Here is a 19,829-nt window from a genome sequence, read left to right as displayed (position 1 = left end):
TTACTTCGATAGTGAGCGGCGCAGTAACTATCAAACTATTGATTGGAAGAAAATGAGCGTTATCTTTCAAGGACCACTCATATTTACAGGTTACTTACAAGAGCTGGCTCCAAGTAAAAGCTAATCATGCTCTTCCTCAATGTCTGGACACCTTGGTAGACGGTTGATGTCCATAACCGGTACGTCTTCTCTATAAGATAAAAATTCAAGCTTCGGTGGCAGTCGCGATTCTAACTATAATGTCACAAACATGAGCATGAAAACCTAACTTCGAACTCTCCCCTGTGTTCTGCAAAATCGATCAATTTCACCCGTCATACAACTATTCGTGCTCCAGTGTCGTGAAAGTGCATATCCGATGCATTGAAGGCGTTTCAAGTAGAATGCCATGAACGTGAACTTAAATTCTAAGAAACCCCACCGGTTTTCCTTTCAAAATAGACTCCTCTAGATAACTATTCGTGCTTCAGTGCAGTGCATGTGCATATCCAATGCATTGAAGGCGTTTTCAGTAAAATGTGTCGAACGAGAACTTAAGCTTTGAAGAAACGCCTCGGTCTTTTTCTCAAAATAGACTCCTTTAGATAACCATTCGTACTCCGGTGTCGCTGCAGTTGCATACCCGATAATTCGAAGGCGAAGTGATGAAGTAGACGCCCCCAGCGATGCCTCGGCCCTGTCGCGAGTCGTACGGCGACCAGAAGCCCCCCTACTCGTACATCTCCCTCACGGCGATGGCGATCTGGAGCTCGCCGGAGAAGATGCTGCCCCTCTCGGACATCTACCGCTTCATCTCGGAGCGCTTCCCGTACTACCGGCGCAACACCCAGCGGTGGCAGAACTCCCTGCGGCACAACCTCTCCTTCAACGACTGCTTCGTCAAGATCCCGCGGCGCCCGGACCGCCCCGGGAAGGGCGCCTACTGGGCCCTCCACCCGGCCGCCCTCGACATGTTCGAGAACGGCTCCTTCCTCCGCCGACGGAAGCGCTTCAAGCTCCCCAAGCTCGACAAACACATGCTCGAGACAGCGTTCCCGATCTTGAGAACTGGGAAACAGCCGGAGCCCGAACGGGAGACGAAGCCACCGGCGCCCCCTAGCAAGTCTTTCTCCATCGATAGTATCATCTCGACGCCCACTCAGCGCCCACCGCCGGCCGTGGCGCCCCCGCAGCCGATTTTCCACCACCACGCTCCCGTGTGCTTGCCCCCGCCGCTGTTCAGCCCGCAATATGCGGCCATCTACGCGGCCGCCCTTCACGGGCTCCTCAGGCCGCCCCTCGTGCCGCCCCTTCATCTGGGGGCGCTCCCGCCCCCGTCGCCCTTCATCGATGTCGTCGATTCGTCGTGTTCCTCCAACGATTCCTCGTATCTTGTCTCCAATCGTGAGTATCCTAACCTTCTTTTTTCGTAGGTTAAGGTTTGGTGCAGTGCGCTGTTAAAACTGGACGTATTTATGCTGAAATGAAACAGAGACGGGTGGGAAAGATGGGGTGTGCTCGTGGATGCTGCTTAAGAAACAATGTAAAAATGGGCGTAATTCCTTTTGGGAGAATAGAAAAGTGAGCATTGGAAAAAAAGCCGCTTGCATCTAGAGTCCAGACTCTTAAAAACATTGACAAGAAGAACATACTCTCGAGTCAATCGGACTTTTTGCTTGAAATAAAAGGAAATCCGCCTAAATCTAGAGGCTCGGCTCTTCGATTCAAGGAAAAATCGGATTGAATCAAAAGTATTTTTTCTTGTCAGTTTTTAAGAGTCTGGACTCTAGATCCAAGCGACTTTTTTTCTAGTGATAAGGCAAAAGGAACTATTTGCGTCAAAATATGCTAACTCATGAGCCGGGCATGTGACAAGAGCGTTATGAACAGGGCTCATGAGTTAAAGACTCAGATCCATGGATCGTCGTCTCCTTAGTCTCCGCTGACGTCACTGGCGTTTTTTAATTCCTATTCATTCTTGTAGCCCTCAACTAACGAGCACACCCCTTCTTTTCCACCCGTCTCTGGTTCCTTTTAGCATAAAGATGTCGAACTAATCATATTCTGTTTCCGTTTTGAGGACAGCAGGCTGATTATTGAATTTGATAGACAAAGTGATTGACATAGATACAAAGAGAAAATGGAGCAATTATTTTGGTGGAAACAATGGACAAAAAAGGATGGACTCACGAACGGCAACACACGAGAAACCCTATACTGTCACTAGGGTGTTCCGTTTTTAGACAACCATCTCAAAACCTTGCTCCCCGGGCTTTTTCCCATTCCTTTTGGTCCCCAAAAGACAAATATGAAGTTTCAGCACCATAGCTGAAGTCTACACTTTCCCCCAAAGCGATGAAAATTTTGGGAGCAATTACATTGGTTTAAATGGGGAGAAAATAGGCCGATTCGCGGAATTACGTTTTTCGGTCGTAAAATGCGCCGAAATGATTTCAAACCTGACCATCTCTTGAAAAGTCGTCCAGGGGCCTATTTTGAATGAGGAAATTCCACTTTTGACCCAGAGATGGGGGGAGGGGGGGTCACGGCGCAGTTAGTTTAGAGGCGCTGCGCGCAGCAAAATGATAGCATTTGACAGTTTTTGATCAACCTCAAAACAGGCTCTCCGAAGCTGAGGAGGCTAGTATATCTCATAAATTGTAATCAAATAATGTACAAGAGTTGTTTTCATCCCTTCAGAACTATTTTCGACCATTTACACTGTTGCCAAAATCACTCAAGTGCAGAACATGATATACACTAATTTCCTTCCAGTTTCGAGTAAATTTTGGCAACTGTGTAAATGGTCGAAAATAGTTCTGGAAGGATGAAAACAACTCTTGTACATTATTTGATTACAATTTATGAGATATACTAGCCTCCTCAGCTTCGGAGAGCCTGTTTTGAGGTTGATCAAAAACTGTCGAATGCTATCATTTTGCTGCGCGCAGCGCCTCTAAACTAACTGCGCCGTGACCCCCCCTCCCCCCATCTCTGGGTCAAAAGTGGAATTTCCTCATTCAAAATAGGCCCCTGGACGACTTTTCAAGAGATGGTCAGGTTTGAAATCATTTCGGCGCATTTTACGACCGAAAAACGTAATTCCGCGAATCGGCCTATTTTCTCCCCATTTAAACCAATGTAATTGCTCCCAAAATTTTCATCGCTTTGGGGGAAAGTGTAGACTTCAGCTATGGTGCTGAAACTTCATATTTGTCTTTTGGGGACCAAAAGGAATGGGAAAAAGCCCGGGGAGCAAGGTTTTGAGATGGTTGTCTAAAAACGGTACACCCTAACTGTCACTCCATTATTTCCCCCTTAGTCGGTAACTACAATCGGTTTTAACCAAAAGGATTGCTCTACATTTTCCTTGCTTTCTTTGTCTTTTGCTTTTGTCGATTAATTTCAATAATCAGCCCATTGGTAGGGTCCACTGACTTGTGGCTAGAGTCAAATGAGACTCCAACTCAGTGGCAGTTCCAATAATTCTCAGTCAATCGAAATGTATTTGACAGAAGGGAAAGAACGCAATTGAAGTGTTGTAAAAATCATACATTTATTTCATTCATAATTAAAGAAATGCCTAAAATAGTGAATATATTTTGATTCGGACCAAAATATATTCTTAATTTTAGGGAAAACCGTCGTATACATTGTATTTCTATTATGCATACATTTAGTATAGTTTGAAACAGCAGTTGAACGATTTTAAGAACATTGTAAACGGTCTGGTTCCCCTATTCTAAATACGATCCTGTTGGCGTCATTTTAGAATACAGTAGAGCAATTTATAGAGTCAAATGAAAGGCAATTTTTTTTTTAATTTGCTTCAAAGGGGGAGTCAAAATTGACTCGAGCTTCTCTTCTTAGCAAAATATGATAATGTTGAACAGTGTATGGATTTGCAATTTTTCTGTGATCCATCTATGAACCCAGTTTTTCGGAGTTGTGACTTGTGAGGGAATTGGGTGTGAGAAGGGTATGAATACAATAAAATATTGATCACTCGAATGCAGATGGCAAAAAGGAAGCCGCTAAACAAAAATTTAAAATAATTCGGAATTATTTACCGACTGATATCACACGCTATTACACGTCTGTAATCTTCGTTTTCCAGACGCAAGAACGCAGCTTTGCATGTTACCGTTGAGATATTTTCACTCACAAATTGTATTTTCACGAGTGAACTAATGGGCGTTTCTAACCAAGCATTTCACTGATTTTTCTTCTGACTGCATGCAAGAATCAGCAACATATTAGATGAATATTGCAGAGTCATACTCCTTGGAAACATCAAAATTTTCGAGTTCATTTTGCAAGTTGGAATGGACTTACGCTCCTTTGTCTGGAAAACGGCAGAAGATAATGTAAAAGTTCTAACTTGCGGTTGTTAAACAAAATAAATGTGTAATTTCCTGCTTTGATTTTCAAATTTTTGCTGAAAATCCAGCATGAACAATAATAAGTTGCATGCTGAACACTGCTTCAAGGAGGAAACGCACCCGCAGAAAACCAGGAATCAGCATTAAATTTGAAGGTGGTTAGACGATTAGGTATCTGCGTAAATACCCAACTAAAAATATATATAGTATTCTCTCGCTACAACGACACTCATTATAACGAAAATCTCTCTTCTGCGAATAGGGAATCGCCTGGTCCCTTAAACGATTTTCTCGCTATAACGACACTAATTATAACGAAACTCTTGTTTTGCAGAAGGACTTAAATTTAAGCTCCCCGAGCGCGCAGAAGTTTGAAATAGGCCAAAAATCTCGTTTTCTAGCTTTTTTCCGATAATTACTCCCTGAATTGACTATGTATCGAAAAATGCAAAAGAAATGAAGTTATAGACAATCTAATTTCAACCAAAATTTGAGAGGACCATTTTTCGATGAAGGACTATCATGAGTATCACCATTAGTGTTGATTCCGTTATGAGCAAACCGGTGCGGCCAAGTCAAATCCAAGCATTATAAAATTCACTATATTTTCTCTAAGCATCTTCGCCTTATGTGGGGTCTCATCGCAGAAAGAATGTACTGAAAAAGTAGGCATTCTTCTATAGCTCTGACCCAGAAGCCTGCGTTTTTCAAACGATGGAGCTGAGTCAGAAACACGCGGAGGAAGGCTAAATACACTGTCTCAGACCACCTACGTACCTCGTGCAGGTAGACTAATTGTTGTTTTCATAAAAACAACAGAGTTGTTCGCGCTCTTAATCACCAGTAGGCGAAAATGTAGGCGGATGAAAGAAACGGCGTGGCGTGTGTTTTCTTCATTGTCAGCCAGGAATGATGAGTTTCTTGTCCGAGGATCCGAGTTAAAGTTCACATGATAGGCAAGAAAAAAGTTGAGCGGGGAGGGAGGGAATACGCTTGTTTGAAAGAGAATACTCAACAGTGGATTATTCGATGCCCTAATAGCACAATGACTTTTAAAATATGTTTTTAAAGTATCTCTGAAAACAATGAAATCATCGCTTTTCTGACCTGAGAAGTATCTCCATTTTTTTAAGTTTTGGAAAGCACAGGGCTATAAGACCAATACTACCGTAGTAAGGAAGAACGCCGTATGAGCCTTTATACGTTGCCAAATTTTCTTCGATAAACTATGAATTATCAGGAAATCAGAGAATATTTGTCCTCCAATTTTTCACAATTTTTTCAGAGAATTCCACCCTCAATCAGATCTAAATGATTTGAAAATTGCACACTGGGAAAAAAACACATTGGATCTAGAGTCCGGACTCTTAAAAACACCGACAAGAAAAAATACTCTTGATTCAATCGGATTTTAGCTTTAATCAAGAACCAAGCCTCTTATTTTGCGCGGATTTCCTTTTGATGTAAGCAAAAATCTGATTGAATCAAGAGTATTTTTTCTTGTCAATATTTTCATGAGTCTGGACTCTAGATCTAATGTGTTTTTTTTCCAGTGCAAGAGATAATATTCATAACTCTCTTCAAAATTTAACATTTTACCGAAGGAAAGTTAGCAACTCTTGAATGTTCATACGACGTTTTTCCGTAGCACGGCAGAATAGAACTCAGTTTAAAAAGGCCGTTATACGCTCTGCCGCCAGATGTGCGTCCAAATGCTGCAAAACAGGGAAAAAACTTTTACATCACAAAAAGGAGTTTTGGAACGTTTAACGTGAGACGTAATTAAAACTATTCACTTTTTTATTCATCATTCCTCGTTATAGAGTAGGGAAAACGTAAAGATATAATCGCACATAAGATCTACGTAATGCAAAAATTTTCGCTCAGTGATAGTGTTCATTTGCAGTACGAGTATTCACTTTTCCGGCAGAATGATCACGCGTCAGTATGCACCGTTCTCAATGCACTACACGTGCATGCGTATTTGAGAATGGTTATTGTTGAATTTCACGGGGCGCTTTTCTCACGGAATCGTACCTAAAATAAATATACCCGTGCGTAATAATCTGATTCAAATATGAATGCTAAAATATTGTGTGACGGTGAAAATTGTGGATCGAGTTTCACTTTCTTATCTAATCGAGGAAAGTCCCGGACGAAGCTGAATGAAAAATTCCATCACGCCTTTGCTTTTTCATGATTGCCAAATCATAAAGTGCGATCGATTTTTGGGCCATTTTAGCGTCATTTGTCGTATAAAGGTGGTGTGAATTTATTTAACTGTGTAGAGCTAAATATGCAAGGTCCTCTCATCTTTGTATGAATTAAATTTTAGAGAGATGCTTAAAAAATATCCATAATGTAATTCTTTCCATTCAGAACGATGCAAGCTCCTGATTTGCTGTCTTTTATTTCGGAATATGCTCCTGTAAAATAAAAATTTGGGACCAAAAGAGGATATAGTTTGATACCGAAGTCGAGAAAGAAGTTATTTTAACTGTGACACTGCAGATAATAGTGGTTCATAATTTATTTGAAAGTCAAGTAACCGAAAATTTCATTGAAATTTTATGAGAATTTCCTCACCCATTCAAAGTCATTTCTGCAGGAAATTTTTAGGAATACCTACATTTTAAAAAAGATAAGACATAATCGGAGATTTTTAAACGATTCAACGGATGCTTACGTTTTTCTTTTATGTAACTCAGTCCTTTTCGTAGTTGATGTTACTATTTTTCCGATTGACTGAAAATACCACTTTCCCAGTAAATACGGAATACACGGTTATTTTTATCAGATTCGAATTTCACTCATGAAAAAAAATTATGTTGTACATTAATCCACGAATCAACTGAAGGTATCCTGAAGAAATTGTATTATTTTGAAAGACCTCATGAGGTACCGGCCGATCTACTTTATTTAAAACTTTGTAAACGCGTAACATTTGTTTTTGGTACTGATTACATTACTAGGAGTAAATCATTGCTATTTTGTGCAAGGGTCTATTTTACTTGACTCGTTTACTACGGAAGAGAACTTTTCTGCCCTGCTAAAAAAAAACCGTGTGCAAACATCCGGATGTTGTCGAATTTCCCCTTGTAAAAAATTCATTTTGAGAAAATTCATCAACATTTTTCCTTGCAATTTTAGGTACTTAAAATTGATTTCGAATGAAACTCTCTGAGAAATTGAAGCGCTGGGTGCAAAAAGGGCATTGCTAGGTTGCGGTGTCTCAGAAGCTCCGGTAACACTTTATACATTATAATTAAAGCGAATGAATGGAGTTCGTTGAATTTTTTACTGAATTCTCCTCATGATTTTAAAATGCTGAAAACGAAAAATTTCCGAAAATTTCCCGTATATTTCCCACTCTAAAATAAATAAATTAGCAATGACAATTTTGAGACACCGCAACAAAAAATACCCTTTCTGCGCCAAATATCTCAATTGGACGTATTTATGCTAAAAGGAACTATGTGCATGGAGTTTGCGAGTGACAAAGTTCCTTTTGCCATTAATACGTCCAATTGAGAGAAAAATATTCAAAAGTTATCCTGGAAATTCGTAATTTAAGTCCGCAGAAAGTAAGCAATGTCTAACGGCTCATATCGTCGTCTCCCGGACGGAGGAACGTAACTGTATTCCAAGGTTGCAAATTTGACTCAAACAATTCAATATTTAACAAGAATAGACCTGCGCAATGGACCACTAGACAAGGTACGAATTAAGCATTCTGATACATGTTTCTTCACCAGAATTTCACGTAGAGCACGATTCGCGCAACGAAAACTAATAAAACAAACTCCAAACGAAGATATTAACGTTTTTATTTCACATTGGTTACGAGGAATTTGAACTGCCCACTGACAAGAAACTCAAAGCTCTACGTGAGTCAAATCGCAAACTACAACGGTTTCAGCAAGCTTCTCAATCGAGCAATGTTCATTTCCCATCATGTGTTGTTCAAACTATAAGCAATTTGCTACAGCTGAGCCAAAGCGTCAAGATTGAGGTTGCCAGATTTTTATGTCGCAGAGAGTGTCATGATAACGTTTAGCGCACGATGTGAATCACGCAGAGCATTGAGTTTTCATGAGCGGGTGGTTTGAATTCACGCATCAAGAATCATTAAATATCTTTGGAAGGAGTTGATTTCGGTAATTTTTGTTGTGCGCGTCGTATTCTACGTGAAATTCTGGTTAAGAAACATGTATCAGAATGCTGAAATTCGTATCTTGTCTAGTGATCCATTTTTGTCGAAAATGGGTCTGATTTTCGCATAAAATCAGAAGAAAAATCAGTGAATTTTTCAGTGAGAAATGCCCAAAATTCTCCTGGTAAAAATGCAATCTGCGCAAGGAAATTTGGCAACATTGAAATGCAGTTACGTTTCTTCCTCCGGGAAACGACGATATGGCGTTTTACCTTAGTACGTAAGGGTTTAAGGAGCTCTGAATATTCAATTGACACTTTTTGCAATTTTGCCACCCGGAAAATCAGCGCGAGATCCAACTCCGGCAACCTGGCGAACAATTCGTCGCTGCTCTGACATAAGGGCGTATCTCAATTTCCACGTGAGCCCTGTTTTACATATAAAGCCACGCTCTCTAGGGCTCATGCGGAAATCCAGATACGCTCTTACGCAGAGGAGCGAGGATTTATGCTCACAGAGCGGAGAAAATTAATTAAGTTGATATTATAAAAGCGGAGGAAACGGTAGCAGAGCGCATGGCTTAAGAAAACCAACCTTCAATAAGCATCTTGTCACCCATTTGGTTTTGATTAAAATACGAGCGATTGTCCGCGGCCGGCGACAATGGTCCACCGGTCGTGACGCCCCCGGAGGGAGGGGGCGGGGGGTGGCTGTGACGAAATCCGCCGGTCGAGAAATGAAAATGATAAACGCGACGAGCGACGATCGTTTTGTCGTTTTGTCGTCTGTCACCCAGTGCGCCGCGGTTTTCACACGCAACTCAGCGAGGTGACAAACAATGGTGGCGAAAATAACGAGTGTGATTGTGCGAGCCGTTCGCAGAACTCGAAGCGCAGTGACCCCGAGCGCCGCGCCGGGTAGGCAATTAGCCGTGCGAGACATTCAATAATGCAGCCTGTATAAGGTACCCATATTGATGGATAAAGTGCGAAACCACGTATCTCCATTGCGGTGCTTCAAAATCTTGGCTCCTATTTTATTTTTTCGAAAAGACACACAAGTCAACCATGTAGCTCGAAATGTCTAAAAAATATTCTGCTGATACAAAAGAAAAATCAAGGAGAGTTTCAGGAAATGAAGTTGACCGCAGTTTTTCAGAGAAAAATAAAATATTACCGGAAATCTGCAAAATCAAAAATGGAGATACGTGATTTCGCACTTTATCCATCGATGTACGAAGAGTATTGTCATATCTGTGCTATTCTACATATGATTGGGTCACAAGTTTTTGGCACTTTGCGAAGCTTCGAGGGGCTCAACACCAGGAAATCCGAATAAAGGTGGTTTTTTTTCAAAAGAAAAATTATGATTTTAACATGAAAATCGTAAAATTATCGCCCTAGAGCCTACATAATATGTCGCAGACAGTCAGCAATCGCCGGAAATTTGCAAGCTCCGTACTTGTTAATTCGTCAAATTGCAATTACAATAACATCGATTTAGTAAAAGTTTCTTTAGCGAAGAAATTCAAGGCACGACCTCAGCTTGTAACGCCTTCAAATCCAGCGATACTCTCCGCTTTGCCAAGGAGTTAGTTTAGTTGCTTAACCAAACAAAACCCAACGCAGATTATTGATTACATTTCACGAACTCGCGAGTGTGCTAGCTGTTACTATGCATTCAAGAAGAAGGGGATAACGTATGTTTGAATTCAAAGCATAATACTCACTACTTCCTATCTCTTTTTTTCACTTAGAAAGTTTTTAATTTGTCGATTCAACAAAAACAGATTGCGATTTACCGGCGAGTGCTAATTGCCTGCGCATCACATACACTAAATAACATCTGTGAATGACCTTAGAGTTTGGAACGGAATATAAATTAAGCTAGATAACCAGCAAATATAAAAAAAAATCTTAAAAACAAACAGGCTTAAAAAATAATACGTCTGCAAATTTCAAGTGCAGGCCCTGTAGCATGGTGCTATCGACGATCGCTGGTTTTGAGCTGCTCAACAGCATGAGATGAGATGAGAGGAGTTCGGTGATGTGGCGTATCGCCATAAACCAATCGAAAATCCTCTAATCCGGGATTAGTTTTATGCTTGCACTCGAGTTTTGTTTCGCATTCCGAAGAAACCAATTTGAGAAAGACTGGAGCGCGTGCAGGAGGATTTTTAATGCCTATCTCAGGTTGCCCTTCGAACTTGCAAATATCTCATTTTAGAACGAAGCTCCGCCTCCCAGCAACTCTTTGCGTCGGTTTTGGAGCCGGTTAGGTGCTCGAAACGGATCCTGAAATTTCTTCGATTTATATCAAGCTTTTCTCGATTAATTCTGGTTTTTTAGTTTTAATTGCACTTCTTGAATTAATTTGGAAGGAGATACTTCATTTCAGATTAGGAAGAAGTGGTACTCATCATTATCTACTGTCTTCGGCTGATTCCTGGACATTAATTTTTCAAATTTTCGACAGAAAACTTCCTTTCGTTTCTGAGATTATCGCAGGCAAAAACCCATGGCATTTTAAAGTCCTAATAATTGCAAAGTGTTGTTATCTCAATCTGATTACCGCAGAAAAAGCCTACTGCACTCTGATTGGACGGCAAATTTTAGTCTTTCATCGTAGCTTCTCCGCTCCTGGTTTTGGGCCAGAATAAAGAAGGGAGGATGGCAAACAATGGATTGAGTCAATCGGAGAGGTCGGACACAGGAATTTTTAACTAAAACTGCAAATTTTGATGTTTAATTTGTCACATTTAAATTTTAAGGAGTTCTTCTGAAAGAAAATTTCACGAGGGAACCCATGGAACACTTTTAAAACCTCAAAGTTTAATACGAACGAGCTGTTAAAGTTTCCAATTGAAGTTTCCAAATTTTCACTCCCATTCACTCGATCCATTGTGTGGCACCTTAAATCTACACATGATACGGAGTCATGGTCGGATCTACTGAGAGTACATAGGGATGTACATCCCCACCCCCCGTTCGTCCGAAGAAAAGGAGGAAAAATCGTGGCAATATTGGTCCGCCAGCTTATTGTTCGTGGTTACGAACAGAAAGTTCAAGCCAACGGATTATTCAGCCGACAAAACGGTGAAAACACGGATTGAAGAGTTATGAAAATTCGCTCCTCCGGTTTTGGAGGATGCGGCACTCGCTTCCGCACAGGGATCAAAGCAATCGTGAGAAGAGAACCGCCTCGGCAAACCTGTGTCCGGGGGGAAGGGGGGCAGTGAGGGGGGGAGGGGGAGGGTTGGAAGATGAGAATAGGTTCGAGGTAAAACCGCAAAGCCCCGTCCGGCAAGACACCTGGTTCACACAAATTAGATGTCCGCGCGAAACCCTTAACGCGCCTTAAACGTATTTACCTTCGACCGCAATCAAACGTCTGACTAGCTCCTCCGAATTTAAATCATCCACCGGCACCGGCAGCCTCGGCGGCGGAGATCACCGGTGATCGGTGCATTCTCACACTGGGAAGAGCGAGACCGCAACGTCCAACGAACGGTGGATGCTGTAGGTTCTCACGCAGGTTCGGGTGGCTGCACTGAAGTTATGCTCCTACGATGGAAAAATAAATGGGGCATGGATGTGACTGTTGAGCGTTTCCCATCAAAATTAGGAGACAAGTCTATTTTTTGATTATAGAAGGGCTATCGATAAGGGCCGTTTATGGACCCAATGCACCCTCTATGGCATTAATTAATTTTGGATCTCAGAATTCGGGGTACACTAATCTAAGTTGTAGCTTGCGTAATACACATAGAATACCCATTTTATGTTCCAAACTTTTAAATTGTTGGGAATCCGTTTCTCCGTAAAAAGGTACAAACTAATGAGAATTTGCAAACTCCTGACACAGAGGAAAGATTCAATTTTTAAAACCCAAAAATACGTCGATACGAATTCGTAACGCTGTGCCATAGAGGGTTTTAAGGAATGCATCCTGATTTGGTCAGTTTTCGGTCAGTTTTCGGGTCTAATAGTGCCGTAAAAATAGGTCTGAAGGCTGCTTTCGGCAGCAGATGAGATTTTTGCGGATTTACAGTTGAATTCTGATTGGTCCTCATTTTCCCCAAAATCGTCCTCAAACTCATACTTAGGTCAGTAATAGACCCGGAAAAAGACCGGAAATGACCAAATCATGATGCATTCCGTAAAACATAGACCTTCGATGAGCAGAAAATCGTTGAGTTGAGGAAATTTAGCTATAGAGCCCGAAAACGACCCTCATCGGTACCCCTGCTTTTGCAAGTTTTTTTCACAAGATTTGGTCACATCGCGATCTACCCTTGCAAATCTTGGAATCTTCTATCATTTCGGGATTGGCCCAAAATTTCGTGAGCTTATCGTGATGTGCCCAGCTCTCGGAATTCGCTCGTAAAAAATGAATAAATCTTTCCATACCGAGTTTCCCATTACAATGTATGCAATTTTGAGGAGAATCGCGTGCAGCGGTGTGTTCTATTTCGCACTTTGCCTATAGTATCTCATCATCCGTAATATAACAAGATATGGTGTGTACCTATCAATTTCGTGTCATATGGATTGTAAATTCATACTACTGCATGATCTAAATTCTTGAGGAAGCAATGACAGTGATCGATAAATCAATTTTGAAAGCCACACGGTTACCGATTTTTTTTTTTTTTTTTTTTTTTTTTTTTTTTTTTTTTTTTTTTTTTTACGAAAATTGTTTTCTTTTACGGATAATATTTTTCTGGCCCATAAGATTAAGTCAATACAACCCTAAAATTGATTCAAAATAAGTACCATCGTAGATTATTTGATGTTGCTCGGTGTTGGTTCTGTTCTACCACTATGACAATGAACATAGCAACGTTATCGATTGCTCTTATTCCGTGCAAAGGAGAAACACCGTATAAGCCTTTAGACGTTGCTAAATTTCCTTCGATAAATTGTGAATTTTCAGGGAAATCTGTGAATATTTATCCTTCAATTTTTCAGGAAATTTTATTCACAATCAAATCTAAATTATCTGAAAATTGCAAAAGAAAATACTCATAACTCTCCTCAAGATTGAACATTTTACCAGAAGAAATTTGGCAACTCTCGAATGTTCATACGGCATTTTTCCTTTGCACGGTAGTCTTGAAGTCCAAGCTTGTTCAATATCCGTCTCTATAAAATAAGAAAAGTGCGTTAGTTTAGACTTACCGAAGCGGTAGCTATTCTTAGGGAGCGAATGAAAAGAATAGAGTGCTCTTTACGAGTTTTCTTCGGATTAAGAGAAGACAGAAAAATGTGTTATTTTTAGTCATTTTGAGCCGTAACCCTACCCATTAATCGTTAGCGCCACTGCGGACAATACGAGGCTCTGAAGGTAGCAGCATCGTAAAAAAAAACAGGGGAGAGAGAGAGAAAAAATTGAAACAAAAGTAAAGCGAAAACCACTAAATAGCTCTAAACTACTCGACTGACAATCATTACGCCGATATATTATTTATTTATCCTTTTTTCTCTCGTTCGTGTAATGGAATCCGAAACCGTGCGCCCCAATGGCAGGCGGGTCTGCACTATAATTTGGCCTGATAACGGCGCTAATTCATCTAAATTGCAGGCAGCTTGCACATTTAATTTAACTAGAATTGTTTTTCTCTTTCGCTGTGTACAATTGTTTCGTTCGGGGTATAAAAGGGCTTAAATAGTTCAAGACGTCCGAGCACACATTAAAGTGTTTCGCAGTGATGCCGTTTTCATAGATAAGAATTTTTGAAGATCGGATCTTAAAATTCCATAGGCGTCGCTAGTGAGAAAGCATTTGAAGCTACCATTGTAGTGATTAGAGAGGCTTTCCCAGGCATTATCATATAAATAAAAAAATGTAGATGTAAAATACAGGTTTTTTTAACTCTAAATTCATTGAATTTTCTTAAGTAGGGATTGAATCATAGAAGCTTTACAAAATCCAAATGTTTACAAATGTTTCCCTGTATACGGTGACAGAACTTTTATATTGTTTTGCAACTATATATCATTTCCTTTAAAAAGTCTATACACTAAACATTTAATTAATTTATATCAATTGACGATTTACTACGTTTTTCCACTATCTCTTTTTCTCTTAAAAGTATAATAAAGGCATTAAAATGACAAAGGCCTATTCTCTCTGAATGGTTTTTATTAATTTCCTCGACCGAATGTAAAATAATTGTCCCGATTCTTTTCTGAGATTATTAGGAAAATCAGTGAAATGTTGTATTAGGAATGCTTAACAATCTCTTCGTAAAATTACAAATTCCGAAAGTAAACGATTGTCTTTTTCAACCTTGAAATGTAGTTACGTTTTGTCGTCTGGGAAACGGAGGGTACGGATTCGATCGGTCTGAATGTATCGAAAATAAAAACATGATTTGATCGATCCATGGGTACGTTGATCGACCCATGAGCAATATCGATCGACTTACAGGCCTGCAGATCGATTCACGGTTGTCGATCGAATCAAGTCGATTGGTTCACGTTTTTACTTCTGATCGAATCAACACTGTTCACAATTCAATACACTGGGGAAAAAAAACACATCGAATCTAGAGTCCAGACTCTTGAAAACATTGACAAGAAAAAGGACTCTTGATTCAATCAGATTTAAGCTTAAATCAAAAGAAAATCCGCTCAAATTAAGAGGCTTGGTTCTTGATTTAAGCTTACATCTGATTGAATCAAGAGTACGTTTTCTTGTCGATGTTTTTAAGAGTCTAGACTCTAGATCCGATGTGTTTTTTTTTCCCCCAGTGTAATTTGTCGATCGATTTACGTTTTTATTTTCCGATCAAATCGAACGCATACCTACTCCTACTCCGAGAGACGAAAAAACAAAAAAAAAGAATAAGAAGGAAATTTTTTCTTAAAAATGCGGCGACACTGGTGGCGGAGTTAACACGGGGTTCGGAGACTGCCACCGCGAAAACAGCGAGTTGGCTCGTTTGTTGACGGTGCGATCATTTTCCCGAGGACTTTTCGAGATAGCTTCGCCTGGTTTTTTACGAGCTCGCCGGCTCTTTTATTTGCCATTTTTGCCGATTCTTTTATGGCGTCGTTAATTAATGACCGCGGCCTCTCGCGGTGACGAGCCCGGCTCCAGCCGTAACAACTCACCTCGCGGCTCTCCAACAGCAACTCATTACACGGAAGCAGCGTCTCGGCTCCTCCAACGGCGAAGATTCGACGTCCGAACGTCAAGACGTCAGAAATAAAATTTTGACAAATTCCAGACGAACAAGTGCGACTTTTCACTGAATTCACGGTGGCCAGACTTTACCAATTTTGTTCGTTCTAAAGTTTTTATAGTTCTTTTTAAGTTTGTCCAAAAGTTTTTCTAATGTTTGTTGATGTTTTTTGAACCAACCACCCACCACCACTTACTCCTACTTAGTCCAGTTACAAGCAATGATATAAGTGCTGAGATTTCGCCAAATAATTGAAATTCAACCCTTAGATCTCCAAGCTGGGGTCAAACTGATCCCAGGATCGCTGAAAACACGTGCCCCGCGGACTTTATGTGGCCGGTACATCCGAACTTTAGATGTGGGTCGACATCTTAGAAAAAGATTCATATATCAAATTCAAGAAAAAAGGGGGAAAAATCAAATATCAGCACAGCCGAAGGTAGAAGGGACCTTTTGGGCCTGTTTTTTTTTTTTTTTTTTTTTTTTTTTTTTTTTTTTTTTTTTTTTAACTTTTCCCCGAACTAGAACGACAGTTCATTAGCAGCCTAGGGCGGAGCATCGCGAGCTCACGCCTTACGCCATGGCGCCTCCAATTTTGTAGATGCAACATGGACATCCGTCAAACACGAATAGTTGCATCCCTGCGCCGTCATCAAAACGTAACCTTTCCCTTGCTCTATTTTCACGTTTTGTTAGTTTTTCCTGTCTTAATTGTAGTAGTGCTTCAAGGACCACTTGAGCAAAACAGCCGAAGATAGGAAAGGATGTAATCGGGCCTTTTTTTTAAAACTTTTCTCCCGAATCTAAGCGACACCTCATTGGCAGAATAAAGCGGAGCGATGCGAGTTCACAACTCGCTCCATCGCGCCTTCAATTTTGCAGATGCAACACGTCAGATGTATCTCTGCGCTGTCATCAAAGTGAGCCCTTTCTCTCACTCTTTTTCCATGTTGTGTTGGTTCCGTTTGTCTTATTTGTAGCGGTGCTAAAAGAACTACGTGAGCAACACGGCCAAAGTATAACTTCGATTTTTGTTGGCAAAATTAGGTATCGGGTAAAAAAAATTGGGTGAAGTGTCTAGCTACCGAATTCACTGTTAACCCTCCATGGCGTAGCGTTACAAGTTTGTAATAACGTATCTTATGGGTTTTTAAAACTTGAAATTTGCCTCTGTAGCATGATTTTGCACATTTTCATTAGTTTTTTCCTTTTTATGAATAACCGATTCCCCAAAATTTGGTACCCAATGTTTTTTATGCAAGCTGCAAAATAGATTAGTGTCCCCCTGAATAACACTTTCTCTGTGTACGGCGATCGTGTCACTCATAGTCAGATCCAATGGCATGGCGTACTTTGCGAAATATCGATTGAACTAGCATTAAAACCTATGAAAAACTATCGATGAACGGGATGTCTGGGACGAACACCTTAATAATCGATTCTTTAATACAGCTTCAAATGGGGAAAACATCGATAATCGATCATTCACGCCACGCCACTGTTCGGATCAGCGGCGCGGAAGAAAAAAAAGGGTGTCGGGCGCATGCGCAACGAGGCGTTGGTCGGGCCGAACGCGAGCGTCGAGTCAATGACGTAAGCTTTTTTTCTTTCTTCAATCGCGTGCGGGGCAAATAATAGGTGTCAAAATTAAAATAAGATATTTATTTAATCTCTGTATCATCGGGCTGTATCATGATACGAGGAGCTGCTTCAGGTGAGAGCTATTACCGCGGGATCGGGCAGTCGTGAAAAATGGGGAGACGCTCTATCGGGCTCTTCATCTGGTTATTTTTTAATTTGGTAATTTGACCATTTAGGAATCTCGGGCCTTATCAACGCACCATCTCCACAATCCTAGACGAATTAAAAGGATTCGGACTGATCATTTTTATCCCATCGGGTGATATGATAAACGATATTTCCTCTCGTGTATCATAAAGGTGCTTTTGTGGCTGGAGAAGAATATAATCGTTCTTTGTATTCGTGCGCATTTAAAACTTTAGATTCGAATAATGTTTCATCGGTGCTTAGAAACCACGGCAAGTCTTCCCTCGTAGAACGAAAGAGTAATATCGGAGTGATTAAAGTTGAAATAAATGAATTTTTAAGCAAATAGTCACAGTGGGCTGATTATTGAAATTGATAGACAAAGCGATAGACAAAGAAGACATGGGAGGCATGGAGCGATCCTATTGGTTGAGATGGGTGTCCTGTAGACTAAGGGAGAAAATTATGGACTAACTATGAAGGGTATCCTGTGAGTCGCCGTTAGATAGTCCATTACCTCCCTCTTTCGCCCGACGAGAGGGGGAAGAGCGGAGGAAAAAAGTAAGCAATGAGGAAAAAAGAGGTAAATAATCATATATTTGGTAATACATAACAAGGTGGAAAAATGGTGCTGGGTGCACACCATTTTGCGGCGGAAACAAAAGCCAAGAAGTTCCAAAAATTATGATTAGAGTCGTTTTCTCAGCTTTGTACTGGTACTCATTAGAGTTTAAAAAAAATGTATTTCTGCCTCTAATTATAATTTTTAGAACTTCTTGGCTTTGATTTCCCCGCGAAATGGTGTAGAACCAGCACCATTTCTCCGCCTTGTTATATACAGTATTTGGGCCACTTTTTAGTGTTTTTTTCTCATTTGCTAATATATTTGGTAAATAATAATGACGAAATCGACTCAAACTCATGTCCGATGCTTTAAAATTTCGAAAATTTGTGGGAGGAACTCCCGGACCCCCTACCGCTCCCCCGTTCGAAGTGTCTCAATCCTCCTTTGAAGCGGTGACCTCCGAATTGAACCTCTGCCCCACCCGATTCCATCGCGTAGATTATTAATGCGTTGTCTCTAAAATATATTGTCTCTGGAGCCAATACAGCACATGAACGCGTCAGCAAGTACCGACTTAAGCCGGCCATTTTATCGCTCCCAAGTTGCGCGCTAACAAGGCAGCCTTATTGGCGGTTACCGCTCGTATTATTCATCCTCGGCCGGCAAGCGGATAGAGCCTATAAACTTTCCTTAACGGCGCATTACGCCTTTGTGAAAATTGAAAATGCCCTTTCAATCGCGGGCGGTCGCTGCTTTCAATAGCTTTTCAATCCGTCCGCTTTTATACCCCTGGTGCGGGCTCACCAAACCGCTCCGAAAATCCGCGATTTTCCAGCGCCGCGGCGGGATTTTATCGCGAGATGTGGCAACGGTGCTCTCGCAATCGGTTTATGCCGCTTATTGAGGAGGATGAAAACTAGACCACACCGGAGTAATTAGAAATGAATGTTCTTCGAGTTGGACGTGTTTATGCTGAAAGGAACTATGTGCATGGGGTGTGCGTGGAACATGGGTCCTTTTAGCATAAATACGTCGAGTTATGAGTGCGAGAGAAATGCCACGACTTATGGCTCCAGGGGTTGAAAAGTCGGAAGGACTTTGAGGAGCCGACGCGATAAGTACTTGTACCTACACATTAAGGTTCAAGGTCCGTCACGTTCAAGGCACAGCGTCTCCTCCTTCCTCACTACCCCTTTACTTGTTACCCTTCTTTGAAAGCTTTCAGAAGGGCAATGAAAATAATGCGCGGTATAGCGATCACAGAAATACGTCTACTGGAAGGTTTCAAACTGTATCTTCATTGATGCAAAAACAATGAAATCATTAAACTTATGAAAATTTCATTTTATAATGGAAATAAAGTTTACTAACATTTGTTTTAAAATAAGACATGCACGGAAAAAAATCAGGGTAGGGTTCGGCACTACCTATGGGTAGTTTTAAGGTCGGTAGTCCTGAGGAACAGAACATGTATTCGTCAACGCTACCTCTCGCTGTTCGTAGCGCCTACCCGCCGCTTGACTGCAACACACACGGCAAGCTTGTCTCCACAAGTAGAATTTCTCTTGCGGAAGGCTAGAATGTCCGGGATGCGTATGCGCCGTGGACTGCTCGACTACGTCATCGTATTCGCCTCGGACGAGGAAAGGAAACATGGCTGCCCCGCGTCGCGTTGCCCAGTCCGGCACTTTACTTAAAGTAATAGTTTAATACTATAGAAATCAACACCCAAAAACTCAGATTTTTCCTTGACATAAGCAAGCTGGCCAGGTTGGCCTAGTGGTTAGCGCGTCT

The 19,829-nt window shown here is 41.0% G+C and overlaps 1 protein-coding gene across 1 annotated transcript in view; it reads left to right on the top strand.

The window, feature by feature from the left end:
* Positions 1–266: 266 nt before the first annotated feature.
* Positions 267–19,829, top strand: part of LOC109033385 (forkhead box protein B2-like) — a 59,695-nt gene continuing 40,132 nt past the window's right edge. The window contains exon 1 of the mRNA XM_019045981.2: positions 267–1,383. Within this exon, the coding sequence (XP_018901526.1) occupies positions 666–1,383 (718 nt within the window). The 5' untranslated portion in view covers positions 267–665. The remainder of the gene's footprint in view (positions 1,384–19,829) is intronic.

This window comes from Bemisia tabaci, chromosome 8 (genome assembly GCF_918797505.1).
Source record: "Bemisia tabaci chromosome 8, PGI_BMITA_v3".
Taxonomy (NCBI): domain Eukaryota; kingdom Metazoa; phylum Arthropoda; class Insecta; order Hemiptera; family Aleyrodidae; genus Bemisia; species Bemisia tabaci.
The sequence above is the reverse complement of the archived record's forward strand: the minus strand, read 5'-3'. Positions and strand labels throughout refer to the sequence as shown.